The sequence below is a fragment of the Rissa tridactyla genome, chromosome Z (genome assembly GCF_028500815.1).
Source record: "Rissa tridactyla isolate bRisTri1 chromosome Z, bRisTri1.patW.cur.20221130, whole genome shotgun sequence".
Taxonomy (NCBI): domain Eukaryota; kingdom Metazoa; phylum Chordata; class Aves; order Charadriiformes; family Laridae; genus Rissa; species Rissa tridactyla.
The window spans coordinates 74240242-74255316 of record NC_071497.1 but is presented as its reverse complement, the minus strand read 5'-3'; the positions used below and the strand labels follow the sequence as shown (position 1 = coordinate 74255316).

The 15075-nt window shown below is 43.8% G+C and overlaps 2 protein-coding genes across 2 annotated transcripts; one reads left to right on the top strand and one right to left on the bottom strand.

Moving 5' to 3' along the window:
* Positions 1-2605: 2605 nt before the first annotated feature.
* Positions 2606-9025, bottom strand: RAD1 (RAD1 checkpoint DNA exonuclease). The gene is made up of 5 exons (XM_054186112.1): positions 8793-9025; positions 6632-6740; positions 4009-4267; positions 3558-3656; positions 2606-3208 (listed from the first exon to the last, which is right to left on the bottom strand). The coding sequence occupies exons 1-5, from the start codon at positions 8985-8987 to the stop codon at positions 3025-3027; spliced, it is 846 nt and encodes a 281-aa protein (XP_054042087.1). The 5' UTR covers positions 8988-9025; the 3' UTR covers positions 2606-3024.
* A 35-nt stretch (positions 9026-9060) lies between these two features.
* On the top strand, positions 9061-14325 carry BRIX1 (biogenesis of ribosomes BRX1). Its single transcript, XM_054186111.1, has 10 exons — positions 9061-9274; positions 10136-10247; positions 10650-10693; positions 11239-11309; positions 11688-11737; positions 11835-11908; positions 12005-12055; positions 12326-12427; positions 13421-13549; positions 13866-14325. Exons 1-10 carry the CDS (start codon positions 9110-9112, stop codon positions 14121-14123), a joined length of 1056 nt encoding a protein of 351 aa, XP_054042086.1. The 5' UTR covers positions 9061-9109; the 3' UTR covers positions 14124-14325.
* Positions 14326-15075: the final 750 nt, after the last annotated feature.

The following is a 15075-nucleotide window of genomic DNA, read 5'->3' as shown; positions in this document are numbered from 1 at the left end:
GAAACGGAGGTATAGAACTCAGTTGCTTTTGGGGAATTTTGTGCTCAACAGTCTTTACAGAGCCAAATGGTCGTGGACGAGCATCAACACGTGAAAGCCAGAGAGAAAAAAGAACTTCCCAACGCGTTGGGAGGCAAGAGAAAACATTAGCACCGGCATCATTGGTGTTTTGTTGCACAAAGAGTGTCAGGACCAGCAGCCAAAGTTGTTATTTTGGCTTCCAGTATCTCAGCAGACCAACGGGACCCAAGGCCTATTGGTGGTGGTTTTCCAGTAGAATAAAAGCAGCACCTTCTTGAAGACGTGAGGTCAGTACTTACTCTGAAAAGCACAAATCAAAATAATTGGAGGAAAAGTCGCTTGTCAGTTTTGTGGCCACTGGATCTGGGTTGCCCAGAGCCCCAGACGCAGTAAATCAGAGCAGCCAGGCAGCACCTACTGTTGAACCTGCTGGTTTGTTTCCCACCTCCAGGAACTGTTTTTAGTTTACACCACCAGTCATTCCGAGTACTTACGTGTACAACTTTACAAGGAAGCAGGTGGGCAAAATCCGAGTCATGACAAGTCCATTCTGTGCTACTACTAAAGGAAAAAACATGAACTAAATGTTTCTTCTACTGCAGGTTTCCCATTGTCTGCAGGGGGAAAAGATGTGTCAAGTAGAAGAGATAAAATGTGCTAAGGGTCACTCAAGTCCTGGATCTCAGGCAAAGTGTGGTAAGAAATTAAATCTAATCCAACAGTGCAGGTTTGCAGAATTTAACCAATTTATCAGGTCAAAAAGATGCAAAGCCCTTCCTGTCATTCTCCTCTTCACCCTTTTTATTTTACTGTGTTTGAAGGCAGAGATGGAACAGAATCCACCACGGAGGGATCCTAAACCCACGCCTTGCCTTGCTGCAAGGAGTCTGTAGCCCAGGCTTTCCATGCTTTTGTCCACCCAGAACCGTACCCAGAGAGGCACAAGGTGCACAAGCCCCCCCAGCCTTGGTGAGTCGAGGCGCCAACTTCGAGGGCTTGGGGTACAGATGTAACGCCCTCCACAGATCATGCATGTCTGTAATGCCTATTATTTACGAAATGCAACAGTTAACTTTCTGGTATTTTGTGGTGTTCCAGCTTCTTAGGATATTATTTCCATGATCAGTGTTGGTAGGTTACAAAAGAAATTGTCAAAAGTACTATTTTAAGGAGTAATACAGTACATCTGTAGGCAGTTATACAAAAGTACAAATGTTAAGCCACAGTAATGTCCTTGAACACAATACAGGGAACTTTGCTACTCTAAAATAAATCACATTAAGGAAGTGATGTCTACTGTTCCATTTTTATCCTGTCACCCAGAGATTATGTAAATCATTCTTTACACTCAATAGTCAGGGATAGTAAAAATAATTCACCATGACAGCATCATATTTTTTTTTCACTGAAGAGAGAGAAACAGTAAACTAAAAGGAAATTCACCTATACTGAATACTTAAGTTTGGAAAAAAATAAAATACGGTAAATAAGAGTAATTTAGAATGTTATTAAGTATCTTTGTCAGTCCTGTAGTTCAAAGATTTGTAGTTGTTTTTCAAATGTAAAATTTACTGCAATAAATGGATGATCTGCATGAAGATAACAAAAATGAACCGCTGACATAAGCAAGAGGTGAAAAAATGGTCAACAAAAGCATTTTAAACTTAAAATAAACCCAAAAGACTTGAATGCTGTTGAATTGGGGAGCAATCACGTTGGTAACATATGCACATACTGTTTTCCACGTGTGCAAAGCGGGACTTCGTCTTCTGACAAACAACAAAACTCGGCTGCGGTCTAAAGCCATAGGAACCACCCGCAGGTCACTGACTCTCGGGTCACACCCCACAGCGGGAAGATTTGTCTCCTGCAGCGTGCTGTGCAGTCCCTGCACCGGGTTCGAGGCCCATCTGGGTCGGTGGACCTCCTGCTTCGAGCAGGCTGTTTGCAACGGAGAGGTGTGAAAGGGCAAGTTCAACTTTTGACTGAAGCGTACAGCCCACCTCGCTGTTTTGCAAAGCCGGACGCTGCAGAAAACTCTCCAGAAAGCGCTCTCCCTTTTCACTAAGAGGTTAGGCCCATTTTTAGCAGCGTATCAATACACCACTCCGTGGGACACAGGCAGGCATTTCTTTATGTCAGTTTAGGAGTCCCTCCTGTTGCTGAGAAAAGGCTATTCAGAAGGTAAACAAGCTTCACAAATAATTTCAAATATGAAACTTTTATACCTTCTTACGATTCTTAACAGCGTTAGTAGAAAGTAGCAGGGTAGGAACGGGGGACACGGAGACACAGAAACGTTTCAGCAGCAGCATTCTTGCGGATGTGTAATAAATTACTAGATACAAAACACTAAGGTAATGAGTAAGTAAATCCTGGCTTCTATCTTAATTTACCAATTCAACACGAGTACTGCAGACAAAAGGGTAAATTGGTATCATCAGATGAAATTCCAAGGAACTGAGTTATATTAATTAATCAAGATAAAGAGGAGCCTACTGGCTTCACCAGCAAAACGTGTCAGCATTTGCCAGAAGGAAACCACCTGCTGCTATTAAGAAATCAGTCTGAAAATGCCATCCTCTTTCAAGACAACTTTGGTTTTATTTTTAAGTCATTGAAAGTTAACCGGCTAACATACAGCTGGGATTCAGATTTTCCCTTGTGTAATTGCTTAGAACAAGCCAAAGACAAAAAACACAAACAAAAATTCTTGGAGAACACTGTAAAAAGTAACATACTACACGAACACCACTTTAACAAGTGTGCTGGAATCAGTTGCCTACAGGAGATCAAGTCCTCTCTTTGCTTTTTCAGCCTCAGTTTTCGGAGTCAAGGCTAAGAAACGTTTACAAGGGAATAAAAAGGAAGTCTTCGTATTTCTAATTCCACAGTTAAAAAAAAGCCAACAATATTAAGTGTATCAATAAATACAGTATTCATACAAAAAAATATAGTATTCATACATGTCCATAAATATAGTACAGACACCAAAACATACATCTAGAGCTCAGCTTCAGTAATATCCTCATCAGGGCAACAATAGTATTCCACAAAACAGATCTGTCCATCTTCATTCCTAATCATATACTGCAGTGAAAGAAATCCTTGAGCATCTGTTCGAATGGACACTTTACAAGATAATGCCAGTGCCTTTGTAGACGGTTTAAGCAAAGAAATCTTGTACCTGAAGGGGGAAAAAAAGAAGTCATCTGAAAAAAAAAATAACACTGTGTAGAGAGGAGCTGAAACATTACTTCCAATTAAAGTGACAGAGTAACTAAAAAGCAATTAGCAACGTGCTAATTTGATCTCTTCCTGGTAACAACATTGGACAGACATTGTTATTGCTTAGCTTTTGGTCGCAGGTTTTTATTAGATCAGAAGTTATTCTCCGCCGGCCCCCCCGCCGCCAGCCCCGACCCCAGCCCGGTACTGGTGAAATAAATGTTGCAGCAACACAAAACCAGCCTTTTAAACTTCCCACCAAGAACACACGAGCTGCCAGAGAGGGCACTGATCACAGACTTCCCAACCTGTTTGTCTGGGTCTGGTTACAGTGGAATGCTTCCATCAAATCAGAGTCCCTAGGGTAGTCCAGATGCGCACTTCCTGCATTGCCAAAAGTGGATAACCTGGAAGACAAAAGGCAACATCTCAAAGTACCTGATCACAGCTCTCTAAAGCTCAGAGTCGGTCATCTTGCATATCTCAATGGCTGTTTCATAAAACATTATTGGCTTTTTTGGCTTTATTTAATTAAAAATGCTAAACTGTCTGCATTAGTATCACATTTACCAGGCTGTCAATATATTTGTTACTACGCTAATTAGATTACATATAGTGATTTGCTATACTCATTACAATTCTTCTTGAAATAAAGCAATATTATAAAATAGCTCCCCCCTCTTCACCCTGAAAACTTCCAGTCCTTACCAATGGAGGCCAAGCATCAACATTTGAGTTGAAAATAATAGTTTCCAGTACCTGAAGTAGGGTTTATCTGGAGACATGGTAATCTGCAGAACTTCGCTGGTCATATCCAGTTCGGCAAATGCTTCTCGTAGCCCTTCCGACTGCAGGATAATTTTATTAACAACTTTTGTACTGCAGAAATCAAAGTCTAACAACTCATCAGGTTCCTGAGTGTTAATTTTGCACACTGTCACTACTCCTCCTTCTTCCAAGAACAGCATCAAGGGGTAACCATAACCACGGTAACACATCCTAAGGGCCGTTGTTGATCCTGAAAAAGAGAAGGAAACACACGTTCTTCTGGGAGCTAGCTTGTGCATGTGTTCCCTTTAGAAAATTCACATTTTCCTGGCATACGGGACACAGATCAATTTGATTTACCATGTTTGGTCCAGCCTCCAATACACTAATGCAGCATGCTTAGTGCAGCCCCCTGGACGCCCTGTAAGTGCTAATGGTTACGCAGCAAAATGAAATGACTCGTACAGAGCCACCAGTTCAAATCCAACTCATGTCACGTACCAAACGGGGAACACCAGCTGTGACAATGACGCTGGATATGCTACAAATAGTTCAGTGGAATTGGAAAATCCTTCACGGTCCCAAGGCGCTCTCTGGCTCACATCGTCTTTCTTCACTACTCTTGTTACTTGTGCAACCTAAACTGAAGTTAATGCAGCTTAGCTTGCATTGCGGTCACATCCTCCTTTTGCTAGGTACTCACAATCCCGATGTTTGGTTTCCCAAAACCAGAGTGCTGTTTACTACAGTTGATTTAGGCCTTTGGTCAGAGTGACAACAGAAACGGCAGAGGAATGTGGAGTTCAACCCAAAAAAAATGGGTCATGGTTATCACTCTACTTCACACGAGTACATAGTGCATCCTGTAGCACCCACACAGCCATGCTAACTTGTTATTTTTGCTTGAGAAAATATTTTTTGAACAACCATCAAGTAAAAAAACAAATTATAATTGATTTATAGGAAATAAAATTCACAAAGACCTTTTTTTTTTTGTTTAAACAAATGGGTTAATGCAATTCAATATTTGTACACATAATTGTGAAGGCAGCTTCCCACACACCTCTGTCACTGAAAAGACTACAAACAGGATTAATAATACAGCCTACTTGATTTTTGTAATTCACGCACTTGACAAGCAAAATTTAAAGTGCTCTTACAGCACCTGAAGTGCTACCAATCCAGCCAGTTCTTGTGAGACCTTAGGTAAGTATCATTCCTCAGTACCGTATCTGCAAGCTGGAGATGATACTCACAAAACAGGCGTAGCCTGAAGAAGGGAAGGAACAGAAGGTGCCACATAACAGCATTGGAAGCTGGAGCACAGTGAACTGACGGTGCTACCTGGAACCCCTGCAGACTTCTTCAAGCCCAGTAAATCTGCACCAGAACATTTCCTAGTTCATGTATTTGCTTGTCAATGTTTCTGAGGTAGCTGGATGTTCCAAGGTTGCACAAGCCACAGAAATATTGGAAAAGAGATCACATTTATCATTGAGTTGATACAAAATTTGTTAGCAAGACAAATTCCAAGCTATGTCTATACTGTCTCCCAGTGTGCCGATTTTCGCTACAGTTGGAAGCAATTACTCAGCCTGAGTCCCTTGCAAGCCCAGTGTGGATCCCCTGCTGCCTTAAGATGTACTGACAGCCTTTGTGCTTTTTCAGCCTAAAGTGACAGCTCTGATAAGAGGCTACCCCAGCTTGCCCAAGCAGTGGTCTTTTAACCTGGTGCTATGTGCAGCCTGCCCTGCTGGCCACTTAAAAGCATGTGACGGCGTGAAGCACCCCCCCTAGCAGAGGGAACCTTGGCGCTCTCTACATCCACACTGACTACCATGAATGGGCTGCGGAGGAACTATTCCGCCAGCTGTGCCCAGGTCTTCCCCCTAAGTGAAGGGCACTTGGGAACAAATTAGCATTTTTGTGATGTGGATGATCTGGGCCCTGGACTGAAAACAGATCGACGGGAAGGCAGTCACAGCATGTGTCAGTGGTAGGGTACAGCACTGGCCTGAGTCAGAACTCCAGCCTAAACATCACACAACTTGCCAAAGATTCCTGAACAAACTACTTGACAATGTTTTCTTACCAAGATTACAGAAATTATTTGAGATCTTCAGCCCCAAACCAGAGCAAGGGTGCAAGCTGGGGCTGTTCATTGGACCTCATGCCACTAAGGGGTTCTCTCCCAAAAGAAGCAGTTCTTTTGTGCCTTACATAGATCCAGGAAACATTATCTTCACAGGAAGACTCTTCTGTTTCTCAGTTACCCCAACAGCATCACACAGACATATACCTTTATTCCACCTTCCAAACTGAATTGGGCTCTTTTAGCCTCTCCTGCTGCAGCAGTCCCTGACACACTGGCTAGGTCACATCCATCAGCTCCTCTCCTCTCTGCATCGACTGTTGCCACAACACATACTTGTGTTAGTTTCAGTAAACAGGATGGATCCTGATTAACTGTGATAGCTGCCGTGCTCAGAAGGACTTAAGGGGAGGAAGTCAGATGTTTTTGCCAAGACTGGAAATCTCCTTGTAGCTATGTACAGGTTTCACTATGTGATTACAAGTGATACACGTACACTGTCAAGGTAAATATGCACCATACCTGGCAAAGAACTGGTACCAAAAATGGTCAAGCAGTCAAGGAGAACAGACAAATTGATTCGGAACGTCACCGATTCCTCCTGAACAGCAAATTCCTGAAAAATTTCTGCCTGTAAGAGAAAGGAAATAGATGAAGAGAGGGAGTTTCTGCAATTGTTTTACAGTTTACACTTACTTCCTCAAATTCGGTGCTTTCACTTTCAGAGATCAGTGCAATGCAAAGTAATTTCTATGTGTAACAATATCAATTAAAGAAAAAAGGGGTCTTCATCCTCAAAACTAGTTAAATAAAATCAGGTCACAGTTGAAAAAAAGTAGCATGGCATAAACATGAAAACCTAAACACGTATCTTTTATCATTTAAAAACAAGCCACAAATGTTAAAGCCTAAAGCTGCCTTTGGTTCTGGGCCCCACCACTTAAGAAGAATGTGAAGAGACCTGAATGCGTCCAGAGGAGCGCAACAAAGGTGGTGAGAGGGCTTGAAGGAATGTCCTGTGAGGAGCTGCTGAGGGCTTTGGCTTGTCTAGTTTGGAGGGAAGGAGGCTGAGGGGAGACCTCATTGCCCTCTACAGCTCCCTGAGGAGGGGACATGGAGAGGGAGTGCTGAGCTCTTCTCCCTGGGATCCAGTGACAGGACACATGGGAATGTCTCAAAGCTGCACCAGGGGAGGTTTAGACTGGACATTGCGAAGCATTTCTTTACCAAGAGGTAAAGAAACTGGAACAGGCTTCCTAGGGAGCTGGTCAATGCCCCAAGGCTGTCAGTGTTACAGAGGCATTTGAACAATGCTTTAACTTCTGGTCAGTCCTGAAGTGGTCAGGCAGTTGGACTTGATGGTCATTGTAGGTCCCTTCCAACTGGAACTACTCTACACTATTCTTAACAGCTCAACACTCTCAAAGGAACCTCCAGTCACTGTTCCTCTGCTCCTGCCCGCTGCTTAACTTCAACTTGCACATGCTGACCACTTCATAAGCCAGCTTAACCCACTCAAATACAGAACTAGTGTAAAGAAGGACTGTGCAGCATGGAGCAGGAGAAAGCAAGGGGAGATGCAAGAACAAGCAGACTCAGGCTACTCCCCTTTCACACATAGCTCAGGCTGAAGTTTCACAGACAGCAAATAAACAGACTCTAAAGGACAAAGGAAAGGTAAAGTTGGGTTTGAGTTACTACCATAAAATAGTCCTCACCCCTTCCATCTACATACCCAGTATCATACATGCTTTCAAAAACGGGAACCAGCATGATGCCTGTTCTTAAGAACAAAGCATTTACAAGTTGGATATACATTAAATAAAAATAAACCAAAAACCACTCACACTCAGAAACTAAGCCATTGTTAAAAGAAAAAATTAAAAGTGCACCTTAAAAAATTAAAATGAAGCAAAGGCAGCAGTCACAGCTGCAAAAGAGGTAGTAGGGAAGCGAGGAAGGCTGCTTTTGATCTTATACTAAATACAAGTTAAGAAGAAATAACTTAGATTGCTATTTAAAGCTGTCTGTTTGGACAGTGCAGTGTAGCTGAGATCCTGTCTACGCACAACCTCTCAAGCACCGTTTCAGGATAAAGTTCATCACTGGCTGAATGAGAGAGCGAAAGAGGCAGACCACCGCTCCAGTCTTCTGACGCAGCACACACTGCTGCCCTGCAGTTGTAAGTGCTTGGCTTACCCAGTTGATACACTGCAGATGAGTGTCTCTGAATTGTTACTCTCTTCCAGAGTCGACTTAAACCTACTTTTTTGGCTTTGGGATGAAGCATAATAGAAATACTTAAAGACAGACCATTCATGAGCTTGCTCAAGCATCTAAGAACGGTATGGCTGGAAGGAGCAGTGGGCTGAGCAGATGCCAACACATTAAACAAGGGAGCATGCTCATCACGCCAGCAGGTACGCGTGAACAAACCAGGGGCTGAGCTTGGCCTTTCGGCAGCGCGGATATCTCATAAACAACCACAGCCTCATCACAGCCCTTCCTTCATGCCCGCTCTCCCGGCTACGCCGCCGTTTCACTGCAGTTTCCCCTTCTCCGCAGGTACACTTGCTACACAACTCCTCCACCAGGTGCCTCTCTACAGCGGCACCGGCCTCTTCTGACGGCGGAGGCCGGGGACGGGCTGTCCCGGGGCCCAGGCGGGGAGCGCGGCCCCCACCTGGATGAAGGCGTTGGCCTGGATGCATTTGGCGTCCTCCACCGTCACCCGGAGGCCGTTGGCGGTGGCGAAGCAGGTGGCGTGGTCCTGGAAGTGGACGGCCCTGAGGAGGCTGGAGAGGTGGCGGGCGTTGTCCAGGCTGGCGGACAGCAGGTAGGGCTGCCCGCTGGCGGGCGGCGGGGCGGACAGCGGCATGGCTGCCACCCCCGGCGCTTCCAGGAAGAGAGCGGAAGTGAAGGGGACAGGAAGTGAAGGCGCCCGGAAGTGCGGTCAGCCGGAAGTGCTGGTGGCTGCGAGCACGGCGTGGTGCGGGCAAGATGGCGGCGACCAAGAGGAAGCCTGACGGCCCGGATGGGCGGCCGAAGAAGCGAGCGAAGAGAGCTCCGAGGGCGGCCAAGCCGGATGCTAAGCCGGGCCCGGAGGGAGCGGGCCAGGCGGGAGCGGGCCAGGCGGAGTACAGCATCCCGCCGCCGGTCTCACAGGTACCTCCCAGCCCTGCTGCCCTGGGCGGAGCGGGCCGCGCTGGGCCGGGTGTCCCCGCTCGGCTCCCTGCCCGGGCCGGGCCTTCGCCCGTGGGAAGGGCACTTCGTCTCCCTGCCCCAGCCGGGCCTTCGGGAGGTGTTCCGCCTCCGTGGGCTGGGGTAGGGGGTTGTCTGAGGGGAACCCAGCTGCTAAGCGAGGATAGAGAGGCTTATTCGTAATTTTTTTTAGTAATCCCGGCAAAAATACAAGTAACGTGCGATGGTATGTTATTTCTATGGAAGTATACGATGAGAGGTATTCTGGTCAGTGTAAATAAATTGTTTTACTTTAATGTCTGAAGTGTTTTAGAGGGTTGGGTAATTCTGTTGTATAGAAAGGATACGTGGAAATTATGCCCTTTCATTTAGGAATCGCCCTGATAAGGCTTCAGTGATTGCCTTGTACTTTCCTTAAAAGAAAAACAAAAAGTAGCACGTTCAAGTCTGAGATTTCATCTCTAGGAAAAGCTAAATTGTACGCTGAGGCTGTAGCTCAGCTCATTCTGCAGGGATGAGCTTTTGTAAATAAGTAATTCATATGCCTTGCTTAATACTTGCATGTTTTGTATGAGTGAAAGGCTTTATGTTGGAACATACTGAAGCAGGATGGATGGCAGTTCTTCACGTGAAAACTTCTGCCCCCATGTTCTGTGGGGAAGTTGCACTCTTCTGAAGAGTGATTCTCTGAGGATGGGCAGATGATGTTAATAAGAGATGTTCTTACTGTGTTTTCCTGTAATTACCGTGCAAATGTTTATTGTTAATGTGTTGTAGTAGTTTTAAGGCTAGAAACTTCATGCTTAACTTTTGTGTCTTTCCTAGGGTAAATGGAAAAACAAGGAGCGAGTGCTTATTTTCTCTTCTCGTGGAATTAATTTCAGGACAAGGCACCTAATGCAAGACTTAAGGACATTGATGCCTCACTCTAAAGCAGGTACGGTTAGGCATCATCCCTAACTCACATTTTCAAAATAGTTTTAAACCAAGAACTTAACAACAGTCTGTTCTTTTTAAAAATGTGGTACATAACTGTTTTGATTAAACTGTTATCTTAAACAAACAAACACCAAACCCCTTTTGAGCCCAGAAATACAGCGACTGTTGTTGTATCTTAATATTTTTCTGGGAAATTATTCCTATGGCCTCAGTCCTGTAAGTGCACAGATACTTTTGTTGCTCTCTTTATTTATTGCATAACATGGCTGAAACAACTTGATAGTTATTCTTAATTTTTCATTTATAATCAGTGACATTTTTCCAAAAGGACTGACTGTTAAAATAACGTCTCGTGTTAAATCAGTTTTCCAGCCTTCTAAACGTCATTCTTGTCTTCCAGATACTAAAATGGACCGTAAAGACCAGTTGTTCGTAATTAATGAGGTAATTTAGGTTTTAAGTGGTGCTTCTTTTTTATTTTCTCTGGAAATACAAGATGCTCATGTTGAAACAGGAAGTTGACTTTTGATTAATAAAACCAAAATGAAACCTTTAATTAAACATGGACTTTTGTCTTGAAGAAAGAAAACACAATGTGCCTTTCTATACAGGTGAAAGGTGTGCTACAGTTTATACTTGAGGAAAGAAGGGAACACGTATGTAGTGAGGCCAAACAATGTAGTAGGACATTGCTAATTCTTCACATATAACCTAATGTCACAGCTCCTGCACTAATGTTTATATCCTGTAGAGCTTATCGGATTGCCTGTAGCTTTAGTGAAGTTATTATTCCTGTAATAAATATGTGAGATTTTTCAAAAAAACAAGTGCTTCTACCTAAGTTGGGGGATCAGTGGGTGTAATTTATTAAAACGAGACCTTTTGCTTTTGAACTTAGATATTGGAGAGGGAAACAGAGAATAATGCAGAAAGTTTTTGAAAATGTCTTCAGAATTTTGTAAACAGCTAATTTGATGTGTCTTGTGTAGGCATGTGAAATGAAAAACTGCAATAAGTGCATCTTTTTTGAAGCCAAAAAGAAACAGGATCTCTATATGTGGTAAGGGAACGTTACATTTTCTTACATTTCTATATCTAGCTGGGGATGCTTCCGTTCTACCTAAAGTTTCTTGCTGTAATAGCAAAAATGCATGAAATTGTGTTGCTTAGTTAAATCTGTTTTAATCTCGCACTTGTGTGGGTAGTGCAAGTTTACAATGCATGAACAGCTTTTGTAGACTGTCTACAGAAGCATTGTACAAAATTGTTTAGAAAGCAATTATTTATAAGTATTTTAAAGGAGCTTAATAATGCTATAAAACTGAAATTACTTCCATACCGAAATAACTGGTTGGAGTATACTGTAGAAATCCAGCATATGTGCTGGCTGCTGTTAACGGTTTTCTTTTCTCTCCTCCCCACTACCTGTCCTCTGCAGGCTTTCAAATACACCACAGGGACCATCAGCTAAATTCTTAGTGCAGAACGGTAAGTTGGTGGACGTTATTGTGTTTGGACTCTTGCTTTCTTGTCTGTACGGTTTTCTGTAAGTACTAAAATGATCTTTTTAAAAACATCACTGTAGTTCACACACTGGCTGAATTGAAGATGACAGGAAACTGCCTACGGGGCTCACGGCCCCTTTTGTCTTTTGATCCAGTAAGTATGGGTTTATTTTGTTGATTATGCTTTTGTTTTCTTTACATGACTATTGCATTTAGCTTTGTATGTAAAATTACATTTTTTCGTTTGTAGACATTCGACAAGGAGCCACATTATGCCCTGCTAAAAGAATTGTTTATTCAGGTCAGTCTCTAGTTCTGCTGCCTGGCATTTCTTCCTCATTGGAAATGGTTTTTGGCAACATATTTAAAAATCTCAGGGTTTTTTTTAAGTACTAGTTTTACACTTCTGAACTTGAAAAAAATCTTCAAAGAATTAGGGTCATGTGTTCTGGGTTTTGAAATGTAACTTGGGATTGGGATCTTAATAAATTAAAATGAATTTAGAATGAGCCATTTATGTTTGGTCTCTTACAATTACAGGTATTTAGAAATACTGACTTTTTTTTTGCAGATATTTAGTACACCACGGTATCACCCCAAAAGCCAGCCTTTTGTAGATCATGTTTTCACCTTCACCATTACAGATGAGAGGATCTGGTTTCGGAATTACCAGGTTAGTGGTTTCTTTTAGCTCTTCAAGAGGAGCTCTGTGGAGTAATTTTGTATCAAATACATTAATTACAAAAAAACAGGAAGAATGGTTGTTATTATTAGGATATGCCAACACCTAGTGCTTGCACAAAGTAATTTCAACGATGGGCCTGGACTGTCGTCGTTTAACCCCAGTCAGCAGATAGGACCATGCAGTCGCTCACTCTCTGCCCCTGGTTGGGATTGAGGAGAGAGTCGGAGGACTAAAAGGGAGAAAACTTGTGCGTTGAGATAAAAACAGTTTAATGGATAAAGCAAAAGCTGTGCACACAAGCAAAGCAAAACAAGGAATTCATTCACTACTTCCCATTGTCAGGCAGGTGTTCAGCCATCTCCAGGAAAGCAGGGATCTGTCACATGTGGTGCTTACTTGGGAAGACAAACGCCATCGCTCCCCATTGCCCCCCCTTTCCTTCTTCCTCCCCAGCTTTATATACTGAGCATGACGCCATATGGTATGGGATATCCATTTGGTCAGTTGGGGTCAGCTCTCCCAGGCGTGTTCCCTCCCAGCTTTTTGTGCCCCCCCACCTTGCTCATTGGTGGGGCGGTGTGAGGAGCAGAAAAGGCCATGACTAAAATGACTTACTTTCTCCTGTGTCTTTGGAGAGAGCTGGTTTAAGTTCCATGTACTTCAGCTGACCCTCTGTTAGTTGTGATTCTGTGATGGTTGTCCTGGTAACAGGCAGCAGTAGCCAAAGCCTAATCTTCACCTGTCTTTTAACCATACTTGGTCTAAAGGAGGCATTTACAGATACCTGGTACTCTCTTAAGTGCTTGCTTGAACGCAAAAGAAGTGCTATATGTATAGAGCTGTGTTTGTACAATTCCGGCTTATCAGCTTTAGTGGCATTGGATCTGGGATTTAAATTCGGTTGTGTATCACTGTATGCAGGGTGCCTACGGGGTCATATGCTTTGATTCAGTCTATGAGAGATTAATCTTTTTATTGCAGATAATAGAAGAAGATGCATCTCTAGTAGAAATTGGGCCTCGTTTTGTCCTCAACCTCATAAAAATCTTCCAAGGTAGCTTTGGAGGAGCAACTCTGTATGAAAATCCCCATTACCAGTCCCCAAATATGGTAAGGAGCTTTATCTTCTCTTTGATTTAGCAACTAATTTTGAAGACTGGTCTCGCAAGCTGTCTGTCCAGGAGAACATGCATGCCTTTCCCTGGAACCTTTTGTAGAAAAGAGTGCCCTAACTCATTACAACTGAGGAACAAAGTAAATGTGTGAAAAATTGAATGAAGGCGATATTAATGTAACTGAAACGATGCCATTATGCTGAGGATTTTGGCAGTTAAGCAGAGAAATTACCGCTTGTTTCTTTAGTACCTGATTTCTTCCATCTTGCTTATTTGAAACCTGATGTAATTGAAATTCTTATTTTTTATAGCATCGGCGGCTATTAAGGTTGTCAGTGGCGGCTAAGTTTAGAGAGAAACAGCAAGTGAAGGAAGTCCAAAAGATTAAGAAAAAAGGCAGTAAGGTGCTTATTGGAGAAGATCCCACTGAAGTGGTCTTTGAAACTCCAGCTGAAGAAAAGACAGTGGAAATACAGCTCGTGAAACCGGAGTCAAAGCCAATTGTTAAAGATAAAAAGAAGCCACGCAAAATTCAGAGGAAGAAGCAAAAAAAGCTTTTCAGAAGTTGAAGCATCAGCATCAATGTTAAAAGTGAAGAAACTAGGCAGACCCTAAAGTCATGTCAGTCTGGTATAGGTATACCTAGCTATATTTCGTAGGTATATTGATATCATATTGTAAATACTTGTTTTTACAGGCAAAACTAACCGGACTTCATTTTTATGTAAACAAAATACCCATTTCTTTATTACAATTGAGTTTGCACTCTTTTATTGTCTTCCTCTCTTTGGTTTGTGTAGTCTAATAACACAGAAACATGAAGTATCTTGAGTTGGAAGGGACCCACATGTCTCACAGGACCACCTGAAACTAAACCACATCACTAAGAGCACTGAACTCTGACAGGCTTGGGGCTGTGACCGCTTCCCTGGGGAGTCTCTTCCAGGGACGACCACGCTCTCAGTGAAGAACCTCCTAATGTCCAACCTGAACTTCCCCTGGCACAGCTCCATTCCGTGTCCTGTCACAGGTCCCCAGAGAGAGGAGGTCAGCACCTCCCGCTCCGCTGCTTGCCATGAAGGTGCAGGCTGCCGTGAGGGCACCCCTCAGCCGCCTCTGCTCCAAGCTGAACAAGCCCAGTGGCCTCGGCCGCTCCTCATGAGTCTTGCCCTCGAGGCCTTTCACCATCTTGCTCGCCCTCCTCTGCACACACTTGAGTAGTTTGATAGCTTGATGTCCCTCTTACATTGGGGCACCCAAAACCACACACACAACTCGAGGTGGGGCCACATCAGCCTGGGACAGTCACCCGGCCCGCTGTGCTCTGATGGATGCTCCCCAGGACACAGCTGGCCCTTTGGGCGACCGGGGCACCCTGCTGACTCGTAGTCTCATCGCCATCAACCCAGACCCCCGCATCCCGCTGACTGTAGCGCTGCAGCCTAGCCGCCCTTCCCCGGCGGGGCCCGCCCCGCCCGCCGCCTGCTGGCTCCGCCCGGCGCGGGGCGGGGGCAGCCCGGG

What these genes read in the sequence shown, in the direction of transcription:
- BRIX1 (XM_054186111.1), top strand. Translation starts at nt 9,110, where the DNA reads ATGGCGGCGACCAAGAGGAAGCCTGACGGCCCGGATGGGCGGCCGAAG. An exon ending in AAACAGGATCTCTATATGTG is followed by an intron (nt 11,310 to 11,687) that starts GTAAGGGAACGT and finishes TGTCCTCTGCAG; the next exon opens with GCTTTCAAATACACCACAGG. An exon ending in ATTACCAGTCCCCAAATATG is followed by an intron (nt 13,550 to 13,865) that starts GTAAGGAGCTTT and finishes TATTTTTTATAG; the next exon opens with CATCGGCGGCTATTAAGGTT.
- RAD1 (XM_054186112.1), bottom strand. Translation starts at nt 8,987, where the DNA reads ATGCCGCTGTCCGCCCCGCCGCCCGCCAGCGGGCAGCCCTACCTGCTG. An exon ending in TGGTACCAGTTCTTTGCCAG is followed by an intron (nt 4,268 to 6,631) that starts GTATGGTGCATA and finishes TCTCTTTTTCAG; the next exon opens with GATCAACAACGGCCCTTAGG. An exon ending in AACCAGACCCAGACAAACAG is followed by an intron (nt 3,209 to 3,557) that starts GTTGGGAAGTCT and finishes TTCCCCCTTCAG; the next exon opens with GTACAAGATTTCTTTGCTTA.